Source organism: Phyllobates terribilis, unplaced genomic scaffold (assembly GCF_046119375.1).
Source record: "Phyllobates terribilis strain yellow unplaced genomic scaffold, ASM4611937v1 Scaffold_11__3_contigs__length_659146591, whole genome shotgun sequence".
NCBI classification, from domain to species: Eukaryota; Metazoa; Chordata; class Amphibia; order Anura; family Dendrobatidae; genus Phyllobates; species Phyllobates terribilis.
In genome coordinates this window covers 385,493,455-385,520,259 of record NW_027362771.1, presented here as the reverse complement: position 1 = coordinate 385,520,259, position 26,805 = coordinate 385,493,455, and the positions used below count along the sequence as shown (strand labels likewise).

Sequence of the window (26,805 nt, the reverse complement as noted above, 5' to 3'; positions counted from 1 at the left end):
ACCACACAGTTGGTAACAACGCCTCCTAATCGTTGAACTACCCCATACGTGGCCGGAAACTACTGTTAGGCTGTGTTCACACGATGCGTATTTCATGCGTTTCCGCGGCGTTTTTGCAGTTGCGTAAACGCCGCGGAAACGCATGAAAAACGCATGGTAGAAGGGAAGCAATGTTCCCCAATGGAAATCCGCATGTGCTGTGCCCATGATGCGGATTTTTCCGCAGCGTTAACGCTGCGGTCAAAAATCCGCAGCATGTCAATTAATTTTGCGGAAACGCGGCGATTTCGCCGCCATTGACTTGCATTAGAACGCGCCAATTCCGCAAGACAGCATCTGTACTTGCGTAATTGGTGCGTTCTAATGTGCGGATGGTACCCGGGTGTGGAGGAGAGGAGAGTCTCATCCACACCCAGGTACCATTAAAAAAGCTGTAAAAAGAAGAATAAAATAAAAAATAATGTATTCTTACCTTCTGTCGGCCCGCGCAGCGCTCCCGCTTGGTTCCCGGCACTTTGCAGTGAGTTGTAGGACCTGCGGTGACGTCAGAGTCATGTGACGGGTCACGTGACGCTGACGTCGGCAGGTCTTTCAATTCAAAGTTGCCGGCAGCCGGGAGAACAGATTGAGCAGGACAGCGCGGGCCATCGGAGGTAAGTATATACACGCTCTCGGTTCACACTGTATAAATCCATGCTGTTTGCATGGATTTATATAGTGTGACCTAGTTATCAAGCACTTTCCAGGTGATGCTAACATCGCCTGGAAAGCGCTTGTCAATCTGCATGCGGAAACGCATGTGAATCTGCATGTGGATCCGCATGTATTCTGCAGGAAAAACGCATGCACAATCTGCATGCGTTTTTTCTGCCAGGGAGATGCAGAAATGATGCAGAAATTTTCTGCTTCATTTCTGCATCGTGTGCACATACCCTTAGGGAACTTGGCAAAGCTAAAAAATGAAGGGCTGCGATTTGATTTTTGGAGAACAATTTTGGTTGGAATAGACTGAGGACCTCATGTTGAATTTGCAGAGCCCCTGAGGTGCTAAAGTGGCAGAATCTCCCACAAGAAAGTCCATCTTGGCAACTACATACTTCAAGCAGTTCATCTCCCTAGTGTGACGAACATTTTGAACCCACAAGTGCTCCATTTAATATTACAGAATTGTGAAAACAAAAATGTACATTTTTCCACTAAAATATTGCCCCAAATTTTTCATAGAATCATTGAATGCTAGAGTTGGAAGGGACCTCCGGGGTCATCTGGTCCAACCCCTTGCTCAATACAGGATTCACTAAACCATCTCAGACAGATGTCTGTCCAGCCTCTGTTTCATTTTTTATGAGGCTTAATAGGAAAATATGGATCACATAATTATTAACCAATTTCTCCCAAATGTGGCCGCAACCCATATTTGGTGGAAAATTAATGCCTTGCCACACAACAGGGCTCAGAAGAGAAGGAGCGATACTTTACTTTTGGAGCACAGATCTTGCTGGAATAGTTTGTGGGTGTCATTTTCAAAACTCCCCCCTGACGTGGCAGAATAACAAGAAACTCCCCCAAAGTGCTCCAGTATTATAAATTACATTCCTATTGGAATTAATCTACAGGTGTTGTGACTTTTACTCCATGTGCTTTCCAGAAATAAGCACACAGTGTATGTTGCAGAACAAAAATTGTGAATATGCCATTTTAGTTGTTCATGCATTGTGCCCAGCTCATACTTCTGGAGACATGCATCCCATGAATTAACAGGGTTCTACCCATTACATCAATGCAATAAATGTGGACACAAACTGCAGTTTGGGCTGACTGTGGGGCTCAAAAGTAGGTGGTCATTTGGTTTTGGGAGCTTAGAGTTTGCGGTTTTCATTTTGTGAGGGGGGTGAAACTGCCCTTACTAGCAGTGTGGGAGAGGACGAGGGGGAGAGGAGAAGCTGCCTCTACTGGCAGCCAGGAAGAGCACTCATTTTTTCAAAGCTCTTGAGCTACCTGCAACATGGAAAATCTCTAATATTGGCTTGACCAATGACGTACACAATTGGGTACTTGATTTTAGAGGGATGCGCTGACGTTTGTATTGGTACCATTTTGGACCAATTTAAGGCTCGATTCACATATACCCGGTGCAGTATGCTGAAGCTTCCGTCTAAAACCCTGAAAAATTTAATTCAAACAGAACCCTTGATGGAACCAGTCACTATAAAGAGTCAGATAGAGTCACTCTAGAATCCATATGACCTCTGTTCCAACAGTGACCATCTTTTTAGGCACTGGAAAATGTACAGACTTGAGTTTAAACTGATTCTATCTACATTGTGGTAAATGGTTGTGATTGAAGGGGTTTTGTTTGAAATCACACTTGACGATTTAGATTGAAACATCGACATAAGGCCTCATTCAGACATCCATGAGTCAAGAACATGTCCTGTGTTTTTACATGTAACCGTTATAATCTTTGGTGTCCTTCACATATCTGTGTTTTTTTCCCAACAAGTGATTGGAAAAAAAAAAAAAATCAGACATGACAGTAATTTTTTCTTCTTTTTTATTATCAGTCATGGATCAAAATGAGCCATACATGCCTAAGGTAATGATGGCATCAGAGTGCAGTCCGGGCGCCGTCTGTGATAAATATCGCAACAGAAAGGAGAACCTTTACAGTATTTTTTTTTTTGTTCCATCAGTGAAAAATCACTTATTTAACATTAATGGCTAAAACTGCCAATAAAAACCAAAGAAAATCAGATGCAAAACACTGATTAACAACGGTCCATCTTCTTATATATGAGAAAAATCATAGAAGCCTAAATGAGGTTTAAAGGTTTGCTAACACATAATAAAATGATGAATGTTGCAATCATAACTCACCACTAGAAAACTGTCAGACAAATGCTAATGCAGGACTAGAATTGTTAAAAAAAAAAAAAAAAAGTTGAATAACGATCATTACATTATAAAAATCGAACATCGTGCACTGTTCACACAGACAGTATCACTTATGGGATTTTAACAATCTCCATTAGCATTGCATATTTTTTGAAAGTTGAAAGAAAATTTTTCCTCTTGCGTAAAAGACTGCATACACACTACGAACAAGCGTTTTTGGACACTTCAGTTGCTCAATCTACTCACATTGCACAATTATCATGAACGATGGATAGGTATCGTTAGGATATGACAAATTATCGGCCAGTGTAAATGCAGCTAAGTGTTCAGAGTACAGCACAGGATATTTGCGAACAAAGCCTTACACTGATTTTTGGGAAGCAGAATTAACAAATAAACAGCAGTTCAAGAATTGATTGATTCTTTTACATCATTCATCATTTGATAAAAGTGATCAGACAACTATATTCTTCAGATGAATATTATTACAGTGATACCTGATTTATATATTTTTTAATGTTTTCGCTACATTGAGTTTTGGGAAATGTGATGGGAAGAAAGATACAGCTGATAAGACCTACTGATTCTGGACAAAGAGGTGAAATTTTGGCCAGAGAAATAGATCTGAATGTCATCAGTATGACTAAGTGGTACTGGAAGCCGTCCCAGGCAAAAGGTATACAGTGGTGACCAAAAGTATTGGCACCCCTGCAATTCTGTCAGATAATACTCAGTTTCTTCCTGAAAATGATTGCAATCACAAATTCTTTGGTATTATTATCTTCATTTAATTTGCTTGCAAGGAAAAAACACAAAAGAGAATGAAGCAAAAATCAAATCATTGATCATTTCACACAAAACTCCAAAAAAGGGCCGGACAAAAGTATTGGCACCCTCAGCCTAATACTTGGTTGCACAACCTTTAGCCAAAATAACTGCGAACAACTGCTTCCGGTAACCATCAATGAGTTTCTTACAATGCTCTGCTGGAATTGTAGACCATTCTTCTTTGGCAAACTGCTCCAGGTCCCTGATATTTGAAGGGAGCCTTCTCCAAACTGCCATTTTGAGATCTCTCCACAGGTGTTCTATGGGATTCAGGTCTGGACTCATTGCTGGCCACCTTAGAAGTCTCCAGTGCTTTCTCTCAAACCATTTTATAGTGCTTTTGGAAGTGTGTTTTGGGTCATTGTCCTGCTGGAAGACCCATGACGTCTGAGGAAGACCCAGCTTTCTCACACTGGGCCCTACATTATGCTGCAAAATTTGTTGGTAGTCTTCAGACTTCATAATGCCATGCACACGGTCAAGCAGTCCAGTGCCAGAGGCAGCAAAGCAACCCCAAAACATCAGGGAACCTCCGCCATGTTTGACTGTAGGGACCGTGTGCTTTTCTTTGAATGCCTCTTTTTTTTTCCTGTTCACTCTATGTTGATGCTTTTTCCCAAAAAGCTCTACTTTTGTCTCATCTGACCAGAGAACATTCTTCCAAAACGTTTTAGGCTTTCTCAGGTAAGTTTTGTCAAACTCCAGCCTGGTTTTTTTATGTCTCGCGGTAAGAAGTGGGGTCTTCCTGGGTATCCTACCATACAGTCCCTTTTCATTCAGACGCCGACGGATAGTACGGGTTGACACTGTTGTACCCTCGGACTGCAGGGCAGCTTGAACTTGTTTGGATGTTAGTCGAGGTTCTTTATCCACCACAATCATGCGTTGAAATCTCTCGTCAATTTTTCTTTTCCGTCCACATCTAGGGAGGTTAGCCACAGTGCCATGGGCTTTAAACTTCTTGATGACACTGCGCACAGAAGACACAGGAACATTCAGGTCTTTGGAGATGGACTTGTAGCATTGAGATTGCTCATGCTTCCTCACAATCTGGTTTCTCAAGTCCTCAGACAGTTCTTTGGTCTTCTTTCTTTTCTCCATGCTCAATGTGGTACACACAAGGACACAGGACAGAGGTGGAGTCAACTTTAATCCATGTTAACTAGCTGCAAGTGTGATTTAGTTATTGCCAACACCTGTTAGGTGCCACAGGTAAGTTATAGGTGCTGTTAATTACACGAATTAGAGAAGCATCACATGATTTTTCAAACAGTGCCAATACTTTTGTCCACCCCCTTTTTTAGGTTTGGTGTGGAATTGTATCCAATTTGGCTTTAGGACAATTCTTTTTGTGTTTTTTCATTGAAGACAAATTAAATGAAGATAATACCAAAGAATTTGTGATTGCAATCATTTTCAGGAAGAAACTGAGTATTATCTGACAGAATTGCAGGGGTGCCAATACTTTTGGCCACCACTGTATATGGAAGAGAGTAGGGGGTCCCAGAACATAGCATTGAGGGACACCAATTGAGATAATGCGGGATGAAAATGTAGTGTTGGGATTGGAGAAACCCAATGTGTGGTTTTGTGAGGTATGAGGATATCAAAGAAAGGGCCAGGTCTGTGATGACAAGGGATGAGAGGGTTTGTAGCAAGAAGGAGATAGAGGGTATCGAAGGTGGAAGAACGGTCTAGGAGAAGTACAGAGTATGGTCTATTAGCTTTGGAAGTTATATAGACCCCGCTTTGGACCGTTTTAGGAGAGTGGTGGGGATGGAAGCAAGATTGTGTTTGGACTCTCCCCTTCAATGAATTTTATACTCAGTTATTCTAGAAAGGCTCAAAAAATGAAAATGGTCCTCTCTGGAATGTTGGAATTTGTGTTTAGGATGGGTTAGGGAATGGAAGCTGTGATACCTTGTCTATGTTACATACTATGGAATTATGTCGATCGTGTTATTTGAAAGATGGAAAAATCAGTATTTGGAGGAGTTTTTCAATAAAAAGGAGTTGGGGGAAAAAAAAAAAAAAAAGGCACGTGCGCACTGAGGCTGTGTGATTACCAGCTTCAGTGCGCACGCGCTGTGATCTGTGGCTCCCAGCGAGTGCGCAGTCAATGTATCGTGTGGTCACCACTGCAGTGTCACTGCGTATGTGGTAACCGCAAGATACATTGACTGCGCACGCGCCGGGAGCTACGGTTGACAGCGTGTGCGCACTGAAGCTGGTAATCACACAGCCTCAGTGCGCACGCGCCGGACCAGCGGCCCGACGTGTGCAAATGTGCATGCGCCGCAGAAACATAGCGCTTGCCAGGAGCAGTATTCAAATGTCATGGGCGGCGCCAGCGCCGACTGAACGCGGTGACTGCCCATGACTGAATGTGAGAATCACACCCCTATGACTGAATACGAACAGGTAAGACAAAGTATATAAAACGTTAGAAAAGCATTATAATACCACCAATTTTCATGAAAACAGCTCGTTAGTGATGCACATTGCATCTTCAAAGCTATCGGGCAGTGTACATACAAACTAGGACGTAACAGGTTCCCTTTGAGATGAACACATTTTTATTTCCCTAGAATAAGTCTTTAAAGAGAAGCTGTCAGAAGGATTTTACCAAGTAAAGTACAGACAGGGCCTGTTATACTGATACTGATTAAAATGATACCTCAGTTGAAGAGATCAGTTTTGTAGATTTTCTTTAATCTGTTTGAAGTTTCCTTGTATTTATATCTTCGTGCATCGGGGCGGGCCTGTGGGTAGGGTCTTCAGCTTTGTTCCGTCCCCTCTGCTGTATCAGGGTGTATTTTCTTCTTTAATGAAAATTTTGCGCTGGTGCTGTCCTAGCAGCAGGCGGCGCTTGCACAGATTGAACTCTTGGAAGTCTTCAGGAAAATGGCCCCGGGGCTGCGCATGCGTAGATTGCTCAGTGCAATTAGCACCGTTTTACTGTAGCCCACCATTAGTCCTAGCCGTGGACAGCGCTTGCGCAGATTGAGCTAATGGTGGTCTTCAGTAAAACGGCTCCGGTCGCACCGAACAATCTACGCATGCGCAGCCGCCGGCGCCATTTTCCTGAAGAATTCCAAGAGCTCAATCTGCTGACAGGTTCCCTTTAATGAAATGTTTTATCTATGTGGGAACAGTAGAAGCAGAAAGCATGCGTTTTTCATAAACTAGCATCATCAGTACCATCCGTGATGCTGTGAACAATGAAAAATATTACATTATTTACCTTTTTAACAGTTTTTGTTTGGATGCTTGTTAATATTCCATTTGCTGGATCATAAAGTGACAATTTTACATATGGATCACTGAAAAAAAAAAAGTGATAAAAAATGTTTTAGTGATAGAGAAGTATAAAAAATATGAACAGAACCCCACCACACAAACACAGCATGTCCATAATGTGACTTAGGAGTTAAAGGGAAACCCAGAAAAACGGTCTTAAAATGTACGCACTACCAAATAATTAGAAAACACAAAAGACAATGGAAGCCAATGCGATAGAACATATAAATAAATTTTTATTAGACATAATATTCAATTATAAAATGTTTAAAAAGGATAACAAGTAGAAAGTGCCAAGTCGTACATCATCACTATAGGGAACATTACGATAAAGGCTTTTCAAAAATAGTCAAAGTATATAATCAGAAATATACAAAGCCATGTATAAACACTGATATAGAGATGGTGAAAATGTACATAAAAGGGTATGCTAGAATAAGGGATCCTACTGAAAGGCCAATACAGGAGGTATAGAATTGGTACAAATCCAAACTACAAATGACAAAAATGGTCATAAATACACTATTAATCTAATCGGCAGAGTGAAATATGCAGGAACAACCTTGCATTCAAAAGTGCATGTAGGAACAACCTTACTACCATAGATACCCATAGAGTAATAGTGTACACAATGTTCATAGAGCAGTCAAGCAAATAGTTTCATGGTTAAGTAAAGTATCCCATATGAGGTCAATGAACTGTGGGGAATAAAGTAAAAAACCTAGATCCTCAGGGAGTAATACCACAAAGAACACACAAATGAGTAACGCCCCCTTACACAACCTGATAGTGATGAGAAGGATTACCCCAACGCGCGTTTCGCGTTGGGTGCATTTCGAAGAAGCTAACGCGAAACGCGTTTTGGGGTAATCTCTCTCATCACTATCAGGTTGTATAAGCATGCGTTATTCATTTGTGTGTTCTTTGTGGTATTACTTTCTGAGGATCTGGGCTTTCTACCTTATGCTCCACAGTTCATTGACCTTATATGGGTAACTTTACTTAATCATGAAACTATTTATTTGTTTGATTCCTCTATGAACATAGTGTACACAATGTTGTACACTATTACTCTACAGGTATCTATGGTAGTATAGTAAGGTTGTTCCTGCACATTTCACTCAGCTGATTCGATTAATAGTTTATTTATGACCATTTATTCTCAGTCTGGAATTTTACTGATTCTATACCTGTATTGGCCTGTCATTAGGGTCCCTTATTCTAGCATACCCTTTTATGTACGTTTCCACTATCTATATATCAGTGTTTATATGTGGCTTTGTACATTTCTGATTTTATACTTTATGCTATTTTTGAAAAGCATTTATCGTAATGCTCCCTATAGTGATGATGTACTCCTTGGTGCTTTCTCCTTGTTATTCTTTTTAAACATTTTATAATTGAGTATTCTCTCTAATAAAAATTATTTATATGGTTGATCGCATTGTCTTCCATTGTCTTTTGTGTTTTTTTTTGGAGTTAAAGTGGTTGGTGACTTTATTAGTGCAGCTTTCCTCATAAAGTGACCACACTCGGTCCATACAATGGCTGCTGATGGAGGAGCAGTGATCAGATCATCAGCCTCCTCTAATTGTAAAATACAGTGACAGTGAGGTCTGGCCACAAGCTCCTCCACCAGTAGCCTCTTTATAAACATGAGAGCAGCCAGAAGAAAACAAGATTAACAAGATAAAGTGGCCAACCCTTTTAAATGCGCCTGGTAGGCCTTTGACTACATCCAGGAGGCTAACATGGGTAGGAAACCAGCCCTGAATTCTTGGTACAAACACAAAATGACACCAATTAATGTTTGTATACAGTGTACTCATTTCTCTGTAGTTCAACCTTCTGTTTACTTCTTAGAAGACCCAATCTTTAATCTCCCATTGTCTTCATACCCTCTATGCTTCACATGGACAGCTAGAGTCAGTAGCATCTGTGCCTGCTGTGAAGGTCATCAATATCATGTGATTGGGGGTCTGACACCCATTTGCTCCACCGAACAGCTGTCATCAGCTCTGGTGGCGGATAGATGCAAACATTGAACAGGACTGCGCTCCATTCAGTGTGTAGCTGCCACTGTCAGGTACTCGAGATCAGATTCTATTTAAAGAGAACTGAGGGTTATATGAAAATTAGTTTTTGACATCAGATCAGATCAGATCTGGGCAAACTGCGAGCCCTGGGCCATATACAACCCTTTGGTTGTTCTTGTCCGGCCCGCACACTGGGACAGCCAAAGGGCTGGAAAAAGTGGAGTACTGCCTATGAGTTGGGGGAGGGGTGGGGTACTGTGCACAAAAGGTGCCAGGATGGCACCTGGCATCTCAATTTCAATACTCTCTCCATACTTAGGATGGAGATAAAGTTGAATACAATGGAGGAGGAGAGAGCCTTTGGCTCCCTCCTCCACTAAATCAGCCTGAGAGTCTTAGCACAGTAGATACAATGAAGTTACTACATTGTGCTTTACTGTATGGAACTTCAGTTCACACGCGGAGAAATCAGAAGAGGTGGATGTGTGCTCACCAGCTCGAATTCTGCACTGCCACTGTGAGCGCACATGGCTGTTTTGGGTGAAAGACTCCCTTTAATTTTAGCCTATTGGTTGTGCCCTTCACAAAAGCTACGATGTCTCACATAGCTCCTCGGAAAAAATTAATTTCCTACTGAGAGATCCATTTTTTATTTTTTTTTTAAATTTTTCCAGGTATGTAACTTTTATGTTTATTTATGCTAAAATTTTCAGCCCCATTAATTGGACAAATTAAAAATTAAGAAAGAAATATGAGCACAAGTCCCACTTTAGATTAGCTCACCTTGCACCTAAAAGATCTTTCTTTGCCAGTCCAAATCCAGCGATAACTTTCACACGAAGAACACGTGAATCTTCCTGCAAAAATATTTTTTTGTTACCATCAACGTAACAAAACAATTTATTTTTCAAAGAAAGTATTTTCATATAGTTCTTACACTCTATAAATAGAAATACTTTGTCATGTAAACATCTCATATTTCCCTGTATTTTGTCTTTTAACAAAAAAAAGAAAAAAAAATCCTCTAGAGCAGCATGACAAAAGCAAAGCAAAAAGCTTTGACCTGGTGACAAGGCTCTTTAAAGGGAACCTGTCAGGTCCCCCATGCTCTCCAATCCATCAGTATTCAGCTATTTGTGATTATAACTCCCTCTCTACCCTTCCCTGTATAACATAATTCAGTTAAATAAATGCTTTAAAAAAGCATTTATAAACTCCACTTTCCCTATGCTAATGAGGGCTTTGATTAGTCGATGGGGCGTTCGCTGTCCCAGACTAGTCAGCCCTCTTTCCATGTTATCACGCTCCTGTGGGCGTAATAACATAATTTGCACGAGCGGCCTCATCGTCGCTCATGCAAATCTCGTGCATGTACATCACTCAATCCAGCAGCGTCACTGCATCTCTGAAGTCAGGTGTACACTTCATTAATTCAGAGGCGCAATGCGCATGACCGGAAGCAGTCTTCTGAACTTCCGGACATGCACAATGCACACCTCTGAAGCCGGGAAGTGTACACCTGGCTTCACAGACGCAGTGACGGAATGAGCGGCACACCTGTGCATATTTGCATGAGCGGCGATGACAATGCTCGTGCAAATTATGTTAACACGCCCACGGGGGCGTGCCAACATGGAAAGAGGGCTGAAACAGCTCATTCACATAAGAAAATTGGGGATTTCTCTGGAATGAGACATGTGTCATTTTATTCAGCTTCCTATGACCTACATGTTCATATAAACGGCTTAGGAGGGTTGATCCTAATCATCCTACTGACATTCACTTTAAAGGGAACTTGCTGTGTCACGAGATTTATGCTGCCTGAACCGTGATTGCAGCCGTGTAGGTTTTAGGCTATGTGCCCACGATGCAGAAATGCTCAGGATTTTTTCCTGAGCGTTTCTGCATCTCCCTGGCAGAAAAAAACGCATGCGGATTGTACATGCGGATTGTACATGCGTTTTTCCAGCCAAGGACATGCGGATGTGAAGCGTTCTTCACTGGCATTTCCGCATGCGGGTGTCAAGCGCTTTCCAAGCGATTTTAGCATCACTTGGAAAGTGCTTGACAACTAGGTCACACTATAAATGCATGCAACCAGCATGGATTTATATAGTGTGACCCGAGAGAATGGTTAAAAATAAAAAAATAAACCTATACTTACCTTCCGATGGCCTGCGCTGTCTTGCTTCGCTCCTTTGCTGGCTGCCGGCAGATCGCGGTAGGCTGTACTGAAAGACCTGCCGTCACATGACTGTGAAGTCAGCGCAGGTCCTTCAGTCCTGTGCGATCTGTCAGCAAGCACAGGGAAGGAGTCCGGGGGCCGTTGGAAGGTGAATATAATCTGTATTTTTTATTTTATTCTTTTTTTACAGCTTTTAATGGTACCTGGGTGTGGAGGAGAGTCTCCTGTCCTCCACACCCGGGTACCATCCGCACATTAGAACGCGCCAATTACACAAGTACAGATGCAGTCTTGCGGAATTGGCGCGTTCTAATGCAAGTCAATGGTGGCGAAAACACAGCACTTCTGCAAAATTAATGGACATGCTGCAGATTTTTGAGCGCAGCATAAACGCTGCAGAAAAATCCGCAGCATGGGCATTGAAAGTGCGGAATTGCATTGGAGACCATGGGGGAAGGTTTACCAAGCGTTTCCGCTGCGGAAATTCCGCAGCGTAAACGCTTGAAAAACGCATCGTGGACACATAGCCTAACTCTGGAACGCTGCGGCAGTTTGTGGCGGAAACATACCATACTTTGAAAAGCTGGCGGAGACTATATGACACTATATAGACACATAGGTAGAGACCTGACAGTCAAGTGGAGCAAGGCAAGGAGAAGTAAAGCTTCAGAGTAAACAAACCTGGCTGCAATCACACAGACTCAGATTCATTCCGCCTGCAGTTCAAGCAGCATTAAAGGGGTTTTCCCAAGAACAAAAGTTCATTTTAATAAATGGCTGTGTCTGACTGTGTATGGAACATGCCACATCACCCTGGCAAGTGGAAAGCAAAAGAATATACAGACATTACAGCACAGGATCATAGCTGATTCTTTCTGTGAGGTAAAACATTTTTTAATAACAGGCAGGGAAATGTTTTACCTCACAAAAAAGAATCAGCTGTGATCCCCTGCTGTAATGTCTGTATACTATTTTTCCTTCCTCCCCTGCCCAGGAGATGTGGTAAGATCAGACCATGTTCTAGTACATGTACACAGTACACAGCAGGGGCACATTTATAAGATTATCTCAGCACAGGAACATTTTATTTAAACATATCTAATTGTGGAAATTATTATTATTCCAAGATCTATTGATTAAAACAAACTTTCATTCGTGGGAAAACTACTTTAAGGGAATCTGTCACCCCCTGGCACTTATCAGACCTGTAATATGGGCATACTTGTTTAATTAATTGTACACACACGGCAGGGAAATGCGCCTTGCGGAAGAAGGTGAAGTGCACAGGTGCGTGATCCGGCCACGGGAACTGCACATCACAGGGCACTGTGACGTGCAGGGGAGGGGAGAAAAATTTTAATTAAGCAAGTAGGTGGGATTTCTTCTCGTCCCCCGGACGGGAACACATCGTAAGCCATAAGAAATAAAAAGTAATTTCACAGCCACAAGACCTCTAATATGGGCCACACAGGACTGTATAGATTCACATTTCTATCACCTGTATGCCCATATTAGAGGTCTGAAAAGTCCCAGGGGGTGACAGATTCCCTTTAGGCCATGTGCCCACGTAGCGTTTTTGTAGCGTTCTTGCGGCCGCGAAAACGCCGTGATAACGCTTGTAAAACAGTCTGCCATGCAAAGCAATGTGAATTCAGATGTGCTGTGCACATGATGCGCTAATAAGTGCGCCGAATTCGCATTGCGTTGCAAAATTAAGCATGACCATTTCTACCGCGATTACCTGCAAATTCGCGGCCATTGAGGAACACTGAAACGCAGCAAACCCGCAGGTATATGTGGATTTGCTGCGTTTCAATTAAATTCAATGGCCGCGAATTTGCAGCGTAATCGTGGCGCGTGTGGTACCCAGGATGAAGAGGAGACAACAACTCCTCTTCATCCCGGCTACCACGCGGTGAAAAAAAGAAATCAAAGTTAAAAATAAAAAAAAACCTGTATACTCACCTCTCCGTTCTGCTCCCGGCGGCGTCCTCTCTCCTCAGCGTCCCGCGGTGTACTGGCAGGACCTGCGGTGACATCATTTAGTCAGCTGATGGTCACGCGACCGCTGAAGTGATGGTCGCGTGACCGTCAACTGACTAAATGATGTCACCGCAGGTCCTGCCAGTACACCGCGGGACGCCGAAGAGAGAGGACGCCGCCTGGAGCAGACTGGGGGCCGCCGGAGAGGTGAACATACAGTTTTTTGTTTGCTTGTTTGTTTGCTTTTTTTACTATAGATGCAGCCTTTAAAGCATCTAAGTTGGTCACACAATATAAATCCATGCCGGTTGCATGGATTTATATTGTGTGACCAACTTGTCAAGCACTTTTCCAAGTGATGCTCAAAATTGCTTGGAAAAGTGCTTGAAAAAACACATGTAAAAATGCTTCTCTCTGGCAGAAAAAACGCATGTAAATCTGCATGCGTTTTTTTTTTCTGCCAGAGAGAGGCAAAAACGCTCTGCATCAAGTCTCCTACGTGGGCACATAGCCTAAGGCTGCGTTCACACATTGCATATTTTCGCCCGCTTTTTGAAAATACCCAATGTGCTTTGTGTCTGCCAGCAAATGGGAAATTCACTTTGCCGTTCAGACACTGTGTAATTTTACGCAGCGGGAAAGCGCAGCTGCGTAAAGAATTGGCATGTCAATTCTTTACGCAGCTGCGTCCTGCGCTTTCTCTCTATTGTGCCCATTATAAGCGATGGAATTACGCAGCGGTGTTCACACACTGCGTAATTCCATCGCTTTTTTACGGAGGCGCAGGATGGATACTCACCTACCTGATGTCAGGGGAGAGGCTTCCGGTCCGCTCCAATCCTGCGCTTCCAGCATCTGCCGGTGAGCCGATCAGCTGTTAGCTAACCGGCTTGTAACCGGCTGGTCAGCTGATTACAAGCCGGTCAGCTGACAGTCAGCTGATCGCTTCACGGCAGATGCTGCAAGCGCGGGACGGAGCAGACGCGTCTCTCATCCATCGGGTAGGTGAGTATCCATAGTCTGTACATACACTGCTAGGGACACACACATAAACACGACACAGACACACAGACACAGATAGTACACACACGACACACAGACAGTACACATGTCACACTGAAATGAAGTGTGACATTACACATGTCACCCTTCATTTTCAGGCTGCGTTCACACATTGCGTATTTCCCTGCGTTTTTTTACGCTGCGTATTTTCCTGCGTTTTTTTAAGCAGGTAAAAAAAGCACCTCCATTCACACACTGCGTAAAAAAGCGCAGCAAAAAAAGCAGTGTGAAAATGAAGGGTGACATGTGTACTGTCTGTGTCTGTGTGTGTACTGTCTGTGTCTATGTGTTCTGTGTGTCTATGTGTCGTGTGTGTGTCCCTAGCAGTGTATGTACAGACTATGGATACTCACCTACCCGATGGATGAGAGACGCGTCTGCTCCGTCCCGCGCTTGCAGCATCTGCCGTGAAGCGATCAGCTGACTGTCACGTGACCGGCTTGTAATCAGCTGACTGGCCGGTTACAAGCCGGTTAGCTAACTGCTGATCAGCTCACCGGCAGATGCTGGAAGTGCGGGATTGGAGCGGACCGGACCGGACGCCTCTCCCCTGACATCGGGTAGGTGAGTATCCATCCTGCGCCTCTGTAAAAAAGCGATGGAATTACGCAGTGTGTGAACGGCAAAGTGAATTTCCCATTCACTTTGCTGGCAGACACAAAGCACATTGCGTATTTTCAAAAAGCGCGCGCAAGAAAGCGCTCAAAAATACGCAATGTGTGAACGCAGCCTCACACTGCGTTTTTTGCTGTGCTTTTTTACGGTGTGTGATTGGAGGTGCATTTTTTACCTGCTTAAAAAAACGCAGGTAAAAAAAGCAGGAAAATACGCAGCGTAAAAAAAAGCAGGGAAATACGCAATGTGTGAACGCAGCCTTAATCTGATGGCTGGTTCCCTGCCGACAGGGTAGTTCAGATAGGACACCCCCATTAAAAAACAACAGTCTATATAGGTCACCTACCAGGAGCAGCAGCAGAGACTTGAGACTTATTATCCCAAAGGAGAGTACAGCGTGGTTTGTTTTTTTAAAAACAAAATGCAGCAAGGGACAAATTATATTTGGAAGAGAACAACCCCTTTAAGAAGTAATACTAGTAATAGAGTGCAGAGCAAGAGCTGCACTTTGTATAGGGGCTGTGGCTGACGTGGACCCTCCGTTTTCCACATGCTCTATTTATTTTACATACAAGAAAAAGAAGAAACTTTTTTTTACCTCTTACCCTGTGCCTCTAATAGTAATGTGAGGACCAAAAATATATTAATATGACATAAGCTGTTTTTAAAGAGTAACCATTGTTTTGTATTGTCATTTATGCTATTAATTTATAGAAATATTAAACTTCTTAACATATTACAGAATAATGTTTTTTCTCCACTTATAACCCCTCTTCGCGTTTACCTCTTACATTAATCATTCACTCTCAAATCACTGTTAGAAACCATATTCAGGGAATGAAGACCCACTCTCCAAAAGGAGACGGGAGATTCTGCTTTCAATTTTTTCTCTCTAAATAATACATTCTCTATATAGCAAGAGCATGGCAGCTTACCATTACATAGTCCACGAGGCTCTCCACATGGGAGTCAAAAATAATTTATAATACTATATTAAATAGCAAATTACTGTAACATAAGTGACTGGGGAGTATACAATTGCCATATTACATCCAGTAATACATGTACATATTACATAAGCATTACAAAGACCAATCAGCATCAATCATGGCCATAGTCTATTCTATGATGCAATTACAGGGAACCTGTCACCAAGTTTTTCCAAAATAACTTAGGGCCACAACCTTTCAGCCCCATGTGACAGCATTCTATAATGCTGCACATATGACTCCAATTCACCCTGCAAGGGGAAAAAACAAACAAAAAAAAAGCAACCTTTTACTATACTCCCCTGCGGCACAGTCCGGTCCGATGCTGTCTAGTGCCTCCTCTCTTAAGATGCCGTCCTCCTTCGCTTCTTCGTGTGGATGATGAGTCTTACATCATCCACACAGTGTCCCCCTTCGCACTTCTATGGAGGCGCAATTTTCTCTGCCCTGCCGAGGACAGAGCAAAGTACTGTTCTGCGCATGTGCGGGGAAAGGCCAAAGAGCGACGGTGCATGCGCATTACAGTACTTAGCTCTGCTATCGGCAAGGCAGAGTGAAGTGCGCCAGCACAGGAACGCAATGGGGAACACTGTGTAGATGACGTAGGATGAGTCATCCACACGAAGCAGAGAGGAGGTGCCGGATGAAGAACATAGACACCCAGCGGAACGGACTGTGCCGCAGGTGAGTATAATAAACGGTCTGAAAGATGGTGGCCGTAGGCTATATGGGAAAAACCTGGTGACAAGACTTAATGGGCTGCTTGGTGCAGTTTTGATAGAATCCGTTTTCTCTGCTGTAGATGTAGGAGAGGTCAGAATGCTGAGCTGTGTATAACCTCGGCCCACACCCCTGATTGCCAGCATGCTGGCAATGCACAGTGCACATAGGAAGAGGTCAATCAATGGTATGGGTGGTGTTACACAGATTAGCTGGACTAGCCTGCATGTGAAACCTAGATTGGCAGTGATAATCTCCTGCTGATAAACACACTGATCATAGCGAAAATACAGCACACAGCCCAGTAAGTGGAATCAGGCTCTCTTGTCCTATATTAAGCTGCTCTCAAATTAAATAGCAAAAACCTGATACCCGATTGCCTTTAAATGTGGCCAGAGGAAATTAATGGTATAAAATAACTTAATTCACTGGATAATTCGTTCTGCGACTTTCAAAAAAAATAGCATTTATTGCTGAAAATCTGTTACACATCAGAAAAAAACACACCAAAAGGCAATTTTAACTTATGGAGAATTAGGACAGTAAAGGTCTCCTTTGCTATAGAGTTTATGTGAAAGGATACGCTTTAAGTGTAAAAGTGGCAATAGATAATATACAAATATAACAGCTGTAGGACCAAAATTAGTTCAGTGAATTTTAAATAACACGCAAAGTGTGCTATGCTTGCCTAAGGCGAGTTTACACACAAGCAACTTTCAACGTCTGATGACAGATCTGGTTGTGGAGGGGGGGGGGGGGGGGTCTCCTGGCCTGAACTCAACTCAATAGCCTCCTAAGAATTAATAAGACTGTTCAATTCAGGTCAGGAGACCTCGGGCCAGTTCATATGAAACATGGATGCACAATACAATTTTTTTTTATATTTGTATTATTTCCTACATTGTATCCGTATATGTTCTGTATTTTTATTATAAGCTGTCCATTTTTTTATCTACATCCCCCCCCCCAAAAAAACGCTTTGCCTGAATATTACTGTAAAGTAGTGAAAAAGTTTACATATGGGCCTAGATTCGTTAAACAGTTTGTATGTAAGGCTAGGTTCAGACAAGCATATATTATGCAAGTGTGCTCTTGGTGTTTAAGTGTAGGGTCCCTTCAGACGTGCATCTTTTCACAAGTATCCATGAAAAGAACCGTAGCATACAGTAGTCTGTTTTCTTTGCCTAATGGGTGCGTTAAAAACAGACGCCATATGAACACCATCCATATTTATTTCTGGATAAAAAGCAGATTATTTTTTTCTTATTTCTTTTTTAAACACTTGTCTAATCCCAGCCTATAACTGCTTAAACATTTTTAAAATGTTAAATATTGTACAAACAATTTGCAACACTTCAAACACTTTTGAATTAGAATTTTGGCAAAAATTGATAAAGAGAGGCCAAAATCATGAAAATTAACTTTAAAAGGCAGCTTACAATGAACAGACAGTGACATTATAATAGAACTTTTAGTTATGTACAATAAGCCCAGGGCCACTTCATTTATAAGAGATGAAATCCCTACAAATAGCATGTAATGTAATGTAGCAGCTGGGGCCGTAGAACTAGTTATACCAGGTATAGGAGCTAAAGTAGTTTGTGCCAACTTAAGAGGTCTGGAATTCACACATCGCCAGAGGCAAACGACACAAACGGGCTAGGCGGAGTATAGCCGGGATCTGAAGTACGAATCTGCAATGTATAGGTTTGCTCTGGGCATTTATCACAGATACAAGGGGCACTCTGAGCGCAAATATTTTCCTCCGTAATTTTACCATGAAATAATCTCAAATCCATTACATAACTGACTATAAAAGATAATAAAAACCTCACTCAGATCAGCACAAAGCAGTTACAGCCAATCTAAACCAACCAGATCCTTTTCTATGATAATAATGATGACACTATTTTAGATACTTTCCTAGGTCAGAACAGGACAAGTAATTCAAAATACATCAGTCACCCAGGATCTTGAATGGTAAACATCTTTCTTTTATTGATTAACTTCTTGAGGACCTTCCACAAACTATTAATGCTTGAGTCAATATAGAGAGTGGAAAAAACAAACTATAAAAATTCAAAAGTTATCCCTAACTTGGCAAGTAATCGCCTAATCACAGGAGAAGTGATAATTTGCCAATTGCTATGGATGAAACGCATGGGAGCTATTAATACATCCACACTTTTGTGTTGAGTAATATACACGTGGGCAAAATTGTTGGTACCCTTCTGTTAAAGAAAAACCCACAATGGCCACTGTAATAACTTGAAACGGACAAAAGTAAATTTTCAATTTACTGGAGTATCAACTGAAAAAAAAAATCAGACGTTACTTTTGGATTGTGATTAAAACAGAACATTTAAAAAAATAAAAAAAAAACTAATGAAACTACCCTGGACAAAAATGATGGTACCCTGAGAAAAATAGGAATTATTCCTCTGACCTTCCAGGGACAGGAAACACATGAGAGGTTAAGAGACCCCCCCCACCTCACCCTCAGTGTTTGTACCGATACACCACACTAGGATGGATTCAACTCTATTTTATTAAATTCACAATGTTACATTCACATTAGCATAAAGTGTAGGGGAGGGAATATAACAGTGTCGTCATGATGGACTGCTGGAAAAGTAATTAAGGGTAGGAATAATTACTATTTTACCAGTTCGTCCATCATGACAGCACGACAGGAGAAATACCAAATCAAATGGTCATTAGGGTGGGACTACTGCTTGCAGAACCTTACAACTATAAGCTAGCTTTTGGCTAGACAGAACATCTAATTTATAGTGTTTGCTAAAGGTAGATATATTAGACCAAGTTACTGCCCGGCAGATTTGTTCTACCGATGCTCCTGCCTTCTCTGCCCAGGAAGTGGAAACTGCTCTAGTGGAGTGAGCTCTGACGGAAATTGGCAGGTCCTTTCCCTCTGACTCATATGCAAGAGCGATAGTCTTGGTTATCCATCAGGCTAAGGTTAGTTTAGAGGCTTTCCTGCCTTTGTTTGTACCTGAATATTGGAGGAACAGATTCGATTTCTGTCTCCAGGGAGCTGTCGCTTCCATATAGTAAATGACTGATCTTCTGACGGCCAGAGTATGAAACGATTTGTCGTTTTTTTGGAGATTGGCAAAAGGATGGTAGGATTATTTCCTAGTTCAAGTTTGCTTTGGATACCACTTTGGGAGGGAAAGAGGGATCCAATCTGAAAACCAACCTGTCGTCTGGTACTTTCAGGTAAGGATCTAGAACCGAGAGTGCTTGGATCTCCCCTACCCGTTTTGCTGTGGTGACTGCTAACAGAAAAACGGTTTTCATGGAGAGTAGATCTATCCCTGACTGCTCCAAAGGCTCAAATGGAGACTTACATAAGGCTCCCAACACTAGGTTGAGGTCCCATGACGGTACAAGATTTCTAAGTGTAGGTTTTAGGCGAGAGATTGCTCTGGTAAACCTTGACACCCATGGGTGGTCTGTCAAGGGATAGTCTAGGAAAGAACTCAAGGGTAGAAATATGCACTTTTAATGCATTCGGCCTAAGGCCTTTATCAAATACCTGTGGGAGAAAGTCTAGTATTTTAGGAATGTCGGGCTTAACTGAGTCCATGCCTGATTCTCCTGAAAATAAACAAAATTGCTTCCACACCTGGGAGTATATGGTTAAGGTTACCGGTTTTCTTCTGGCTTGTAAAGTCGAGATTACACGATCCGACAAGCCCTTGGAAGCTAGGATGTGCCTTTCAGGATCCACGATGTTAACTGGAGAAGATGGACATCTTGATAATACAAGGGACCCTGAGATAGAAGGTCTACCCGGCGAGGAAGAATAAATGGGTGATCCATCGACATTTGTTGTAACAACGGAAACCAACTGTTCTGGGGCCAATAAGGCGCTACTAGAATTAAAAGTTGTATGCTCCAGTTTTATTTTCCTCAATACCCTCGAGTTAAGAAGGATTGGGGGAGAAGGCACATACAAGATCTCTTCCCCAGGGCTGAGAAAGCACGTCTACCCCTTCCGGGTTGTCGCCCAGGCTGATGGAGAAGAATCGCCGGAGCTTCCTGTTCTTTTTGGTTGCAAACAAATCTATGGAGGGCAAGCCCCATCTCTGGATTATTTTCTTGAAGACATCTATTGTGTTCTCGGATCCTTTGAGGTGAACTGCTGACACCGAAAGAACATTCACTTCGGCCCACTGGAAGATTTGTGTTGCTAGAACCTGCAACTGTACTCCTTTGGGGCCTCCCTGCCGACGAAGGAAGGCGATTGTCGTCCTGTTGTCCAAGAAAATTTTTATGTGATTTCCTCTGACTAGATCTTGGCTTGTTGAAGAACTTCCCATACCGCCCTTAATTCCTTGAAGTTTGAAGACCTTTTTTGTAGTTCGGAAGGCCATCAGCCCTGAAAGTATCTGCCCTCTATATTCGCGCCCCAGTCTCTTTGACTGGCATCTGTAGAGATCCGCATCATAGGAAGGAGGATCCATTCTACCGCCTTTCTTAGATTTGAGGGTCTTGCCCACCAAGAAAGAGAAAGTTTTATTTCTGGTGTCAATTTCATCTTTTTATTTTGTTTAGACCTGAAGACTGTTTGTTCCAGGTAGATATGACTGCTCATTGCAGGGGTCTCGTGTGGCCCTGGGCCCATCTTACATTGGGAATACATGATGTCATTAGACCTAGAATTCGCATGGCGAACCTGACCATCGTGAAAGTCTTTTTCTGGAGGCAGGGAAGAATTCTGGAGATGAGAGTTTAGAAGCACTCCTAAGAACACCTTTTCGGTGCTTGGTTGGAGACTAGATTTTTCCCAGTTGACTCCCCATCCTAGGGATTGTAGGGTTTTGATTGTCCGTATTTGTTGTTGTTGAAGAACGGACTCTGATTTGACCACTAACAGTATATCGTCCAGGTATGGTGTTATAATTATGCCCCGTTTTCTTAGGAAGGCAACAACCTCCGTTATTAGCTTTGTAAAAATTCTGGGAGCAGATGACAGACCGAAAAGAAGACAAGTAAACTGGAAGTGATATACTCTGTCCCTTCGCTCTAGGGCAAACCTCAAATATTGATGATGGGTCGGATGAATAGGAACGTGATAATATGCATCCCTGATTGTGTCCATCTTGAACCTTCTGTACTGCACTGAATTATTTAGGGGCTTTAGATTTATTACCGTACGTCTTTTGCACGACGGTTTCAAGATCGAGAAGAGGGAGGAATAGTGGCCTAATCCTACTTCCAAGGGAGGTACATGTTCCACCGCTCCTATAGACTCCAGGCTTATTATATTGAGCCAAAGGGCCTGAGATACGGAGGGAGAGAGAGCGGGTAATTTGAAAACGTTGCGGGGGAGCATGGGAGAATTCTATTTTGTACACCTCTTTTATTGTCCGCAGGAGCCATTGTTTTTTTGTTATGGCTTGCCATTTTTCCCCAAAAAAATGAAGCCTCCCCCCAACCCTCAGAGTCCGGGTCTACTCGAAGGGCCAGAGAAAAACTGGGCTGCTCTATGTCTTCCCCTTTTCAGTAGAACCATCTCCCAGTTTTACTTTTACCCCTATAGTCTCATTTAGGGGACAGGGGGCAGGATTTACAAAAGGGCTGATATCTCTTTGTTTTTTCTTCGGGAAATCCATTTCTTTTTATCCGACGCCCTTTCCAGAATCTCATCAAGGACTGGATCAAAAACCTGGGAACCAGAAAAGGGGATAGAACAAAGCTTATTTTTTTGAGTGGCTATCCCCAGTCCAAGTTTTGAGCCAAATCGCGCGCCTTGCCGAATTAGATAGCACACTACTTCTGGATGCGATTCTAACTGATTTAGGTGATGCGTCACCCAAAAACTGTGTCGCTATTTTTAATAATGGCAGGGATTCTGATATTATTTCTCTAGGGGTATTAGAGACTATGTGATCTGACAGCTTGTCTATCCATAAACACATAGACCTAGCTACAGAGGTAGCTGCTATATTGGTTTTTATAACCGCAGACGATGTTTCCCAGCATCTTTTCAGCATAGTCTCGGCTTTCCTGTCCATTGCGTCCTTTAGACAGGAAGTATCCTCAAAAGGAATAGAAGTCTTTCTTTCCACTTTTGCAATAGGAATATCCACTTTGGGAACTTCCTCCCATAGTCAGATATCCTCAGGGTTGAATGGAAGCCAGGTCCTAAATTCTCTTGGAATGGTGAGTTTTTTCTCTGTCTCTTCCCATTCCTCGAGAATCATAACTTTAATGTTCTCATTTACTGGAAAGACTCTATTTCTTTGTCTTTTAAGACCTGAAAAATTTCATCCTGTTTAGAAATGGGTACGTGAGTGTCTTATAAATTCACACTGCTCCTCACGGACTTTAATAGATCATCTATATGCTCAATTGAAAACATATTTTTTCCTTTCTTCCGAAGGTATTTGGGAGAGAGTTTTGTCCTCTCCTTCCTGGCTCTTTTCCAAGGAGGAATCCAAATATTCCCCTTCCTCAGATGATTCCTCCATTTCCCACCTAGGTCTCTTATGGCGGGAGGAGGACTGTACAGTCTGGGGTATCTGGGATGTCTGGGGGGGTATGAGTTCAGAAACCGTATTTCTAACTTCCTCTCAGATCATGGACTGCATGTGTGTTAGAAATGATGCCTTCTCCTCCTTAAGAACATTCCTTACAAAATAGTTTTTTTATAAGAATCCTGTAGTTTAGAATTACATGATATGCACCTTCGTGATGTTTTAGAGGAGGATCTGGATCTCTGGGTAACGATATCCTATTTTAAGGGAGACATTGGAATATATATTTAATACCCAATTCTACCAAATTTTTAGTGGATCTGAGGGATTATTGAGGTAGAGAATACTTACACTACCCATGGACCCAGATGGGGCTTCTGACCTTACAGGGTTAGACTCCATTGTGTCAGGCAGTGTGTGCACAAGGGTACCCTTTTAAAGGGTCTTACCTGATCCAGGTGATGTAAGGGCCACCCTCGATTACAGCCACTGCGTTTTTTTTGCAGGGGTGTATTCCTCTGCTGCCCCACAGAATCCGGCGTGCACTCCACCGTGGAATGCACGCCCAAGGGGAACACTCCCGGACCTGCATGCGCTCCAACATGGAATGCACACCACACTTTCGGATTGCGCGTTTCAGCGAGTCATCATGGTGCACCCCGGAAGTAGCAGTGTCGCTCCAGGGCACCTGCGCAAGGCAGTCTCCGGCCCATACGATGAGAGCTCACTGCGCAACAGGAGTTCGGCCGGCGGCCTCGCGATCTCCTGGCCCCGTATCCAGAATAAGGGCCAGAAGGTTTCAGCGTGGAGACCACCAGCGGGCAGCATGATGCAGCCTAGAGCCCTCTGTACGAAGGGTGCGGAGCTGTCGGGAGTCCTCTCCACTGACACGGCTGAGGGACCCTTCAGTGGGGTATCAGCGCAGAGGCGCTTGACCGGGGGAAGGGAAGAGGTCAGTCCCACCAGATCCACCCTGGCACTCCGGTAACTTTTCCATCGGCCTCTCTGACAGTGTCCTATCCTCCTAGGGACAGGAAAAACACTGAGGGTGGGGGGGGGGCTCAACCTCTCATGTGTTTCCGGTCCTTAGAAGGTCAGAGGAACTACCTCCTGTCGTGCTGTCATGATAGATGAACTGGTAAATTAAAACATTTTTTGATCATATAGACATGTTGAACTAAGGTGTGTCCTGTAATTGGCATCACAGGCGTCTACAAACTTGTAATTAGTCTGCCTATTTGGAAGGGTGAAAAGTAGTCAATGTGCTGTTTGGTATCATGGTGTGTACCACACTGCACATGGACCAAAGAAATCTAAGGAGAGAGTTGTCCAATGAGACTACAAGGAAAATGATAGACAAACATGTTAAAAGGTAAAGGCTATAAGACCATCTCAAAACGGTTTGATGTTCCTGTTACTACAGTTGCACATATTATTCAGAAGTTTAAAAGGGAACCAGTCACCAGAAAAAAAACACCATTAACCTATAGATATGGGGTTCCTCTGCAGGTTAATAGCATTATTAATCCGCCAAGTGCCAGCACTTATCCAAAAACTGCAGGGAGAAAATTAACTTCATTTTTTCCGGCAGGGTTCTGGTTTCAGTCACAGGGGTGGCACCGGCATGGGTTCAGTTACTGCTTTGAGTATACAGAGCAGAGGCTGTAACCGCGCCCCTGGCACTGACTGACACGCGCTCTGCATTAAGGCTGGCTGTCAGTCAGGGCCGGGGGAATGGTTACAGCCTTCGCTCTGTATACTCAGAGCGGTGACTAAACCAGCCAGGGCTGTGGAGCCAGAGACCATTTTGGTGGAGTTGGAGTCTGTATAAAATAGACCAACTCAGACTCCTAAAATATATAATAAATTGGGTACCGTAGTTCAATGCAGTTTGTGGGGAATATTTTTTTCATAAGAATTTGGGAAAGTTATGAAATGTCCTATAAATGTCTGTCCTATTCCTTATCTAAGAGTCTAGACTTTTAGCTGAGATGAATCTGTGCTACAGTAAATTTATCACTTAAACATGAGCCATGTAAAAGGGAGTCGGAGAGTCGGTGTCATGGAAATTGAGGAGTCGCTGGTTTGGCTTACCGACTCCACAGGCCTGGAACCAGCACCGGTGCCGACCCTGTGAATGACACCAGAATGCTGCCGGGGAGAATAAAGTTAATTATTTGAGTTCTAATAAGTGCAGGAGTCTGGCAGGTTAAGGGTATGTGCGCATGATCTGTATTTGCTTGCAGAAATTTCTGCAGCGTTTCTCTAAGGTTTTACCTCTTGCCAGCAGAAATGCTGCGGTAATTCTGAGCTTTTTTGATGTGTTTTTTGCCTGGGTATTTGCCATGCGTTATTTCCAATGTATTGTATAGGAAAACGCTGGCAAATCCGCACAAGGAATTGACATGCTGCTCATTTAAAAAGCACATGAAATCCTGTCAGGAACATTCCTGATCATGTGCACAGATCTTCCAAATTCTCATAGGAAATGCTGGGTTAAGGATTACAATGCGCTTTGGCCCATTTCTGAGCAGAAAAAAAACACACACACAAAAAAAAAAAAAACACATCACAAAAGCACGGTGGGCACATAGCCTAATAACGCTTTTAGCCTGCAGATTAATGGCATTTTTTTCTGGTAACAGGTTCCCTTTTAAGCTCAATGAGACTAAAGTCAACTTCCCTGGACATTGCCTTAAAGCGCACCTGAGAGCAGGATTGTGCTCAGTAAACCACATACTGTCAGGTGGGCGGCATTATATTGAGTAAAATGATACCATTGTTGATGAAATCCATCCTGTGGTTCTTGTGTAATCTTTACTTTCAGTTTGGAGATCATGATATGCCCATGCTTCGGGGCGGCCTTTGGGGAGGGGCTTGTCAACAGGATACTTACCAAAACACACAGCTGTAACATCCAAGAATGGCTAGGAGCAAAGCAATGGCCTCTTCTGAAGTGGCCAGACATCAAATAGACCTGATCTAACTAATATTGATTATCTGAGGAAGAAACTGAAACCTGTAGTGTGGAGAAGGCACCTTCACACATGAGACAGCTGGAGCACTTTGCTCATGAGGAGAGGGCCAAAATACCTGTGGATAGGTGCAGAAGTCTCTTTGAAAGTTACAGAAATAGTTGGTTTGCCTCAAAAGGTTGTGCAATACCGTCTTGTCATTTGACATTTTTATTTGAGCTTTTTTTTTCCTCTGTTGAACCACAATTCAAAAGCAATTTCTAATTTGTATTACTTAAAGGGATTGTCCACGACTAGGACAACCCCTTCTTAATAAAAACGTTTGGCCCTGATAAAATAATAAAAAAAAAAAAAGCTCATACACCACTCATGTGCCGGCGCCGTTACAGAGGTGTCAGCACTCTCGGCATTCTCCCAGGGTCCCCGTACTGTTGTTGTGACCCGTGACGCTGGCGCTTAATCAGCACTGGTGTCACTGTCTCCATCTTCAGACAAACTGAACATGAAGAGCAAGTCCAGGATGCAGTTGATTTCTCACTTCCTCTTCATACTCAATTCGACAGGAGGTGGCGGCGGCGGCACGGGAGCCTCGGGAGAGTGAGTGCCGACACTTTAGGAATGGCGCCAGCGTGGGAGGAGAGTATGGGTTTTTTAATTTTATGGGGACAAAGCGTGGGGTATGAACAGGGGTTGCCCAAGTGGTGGACAACA

The 26,805-nt window shown here is 42.9% G+C and overlaps 1 protein-coding gene across 1 annotated transcript in view; it reads right to left on the bottom strand.

Annotated features, from left to right (window-relative positions):
* The window catches only part of NEDD4 (NEDD4 E3 ubiquitin protein ligase), a 155,356-nt gene that overhangs the window by 96,591 nt on the left and 31,960 nt on the right, over nt 1–26,805 (bottom strand). The window contains exons 2-3 of the mRNA XM_073652994.1: nt 9,843–9,916; nt 6,968–7,046 (exon numbers count right to left, since the gene is read on the bottom strand). Coding sequence (XP_073509095.1) covers nt 6,968–7,046; nt 9,843–9,916 — 153 coding nt within the window. The remainder of the gene's footprint in view (nt 1–6,967; nt 7,047–9,842; nt 9,917–26,805) is intronic.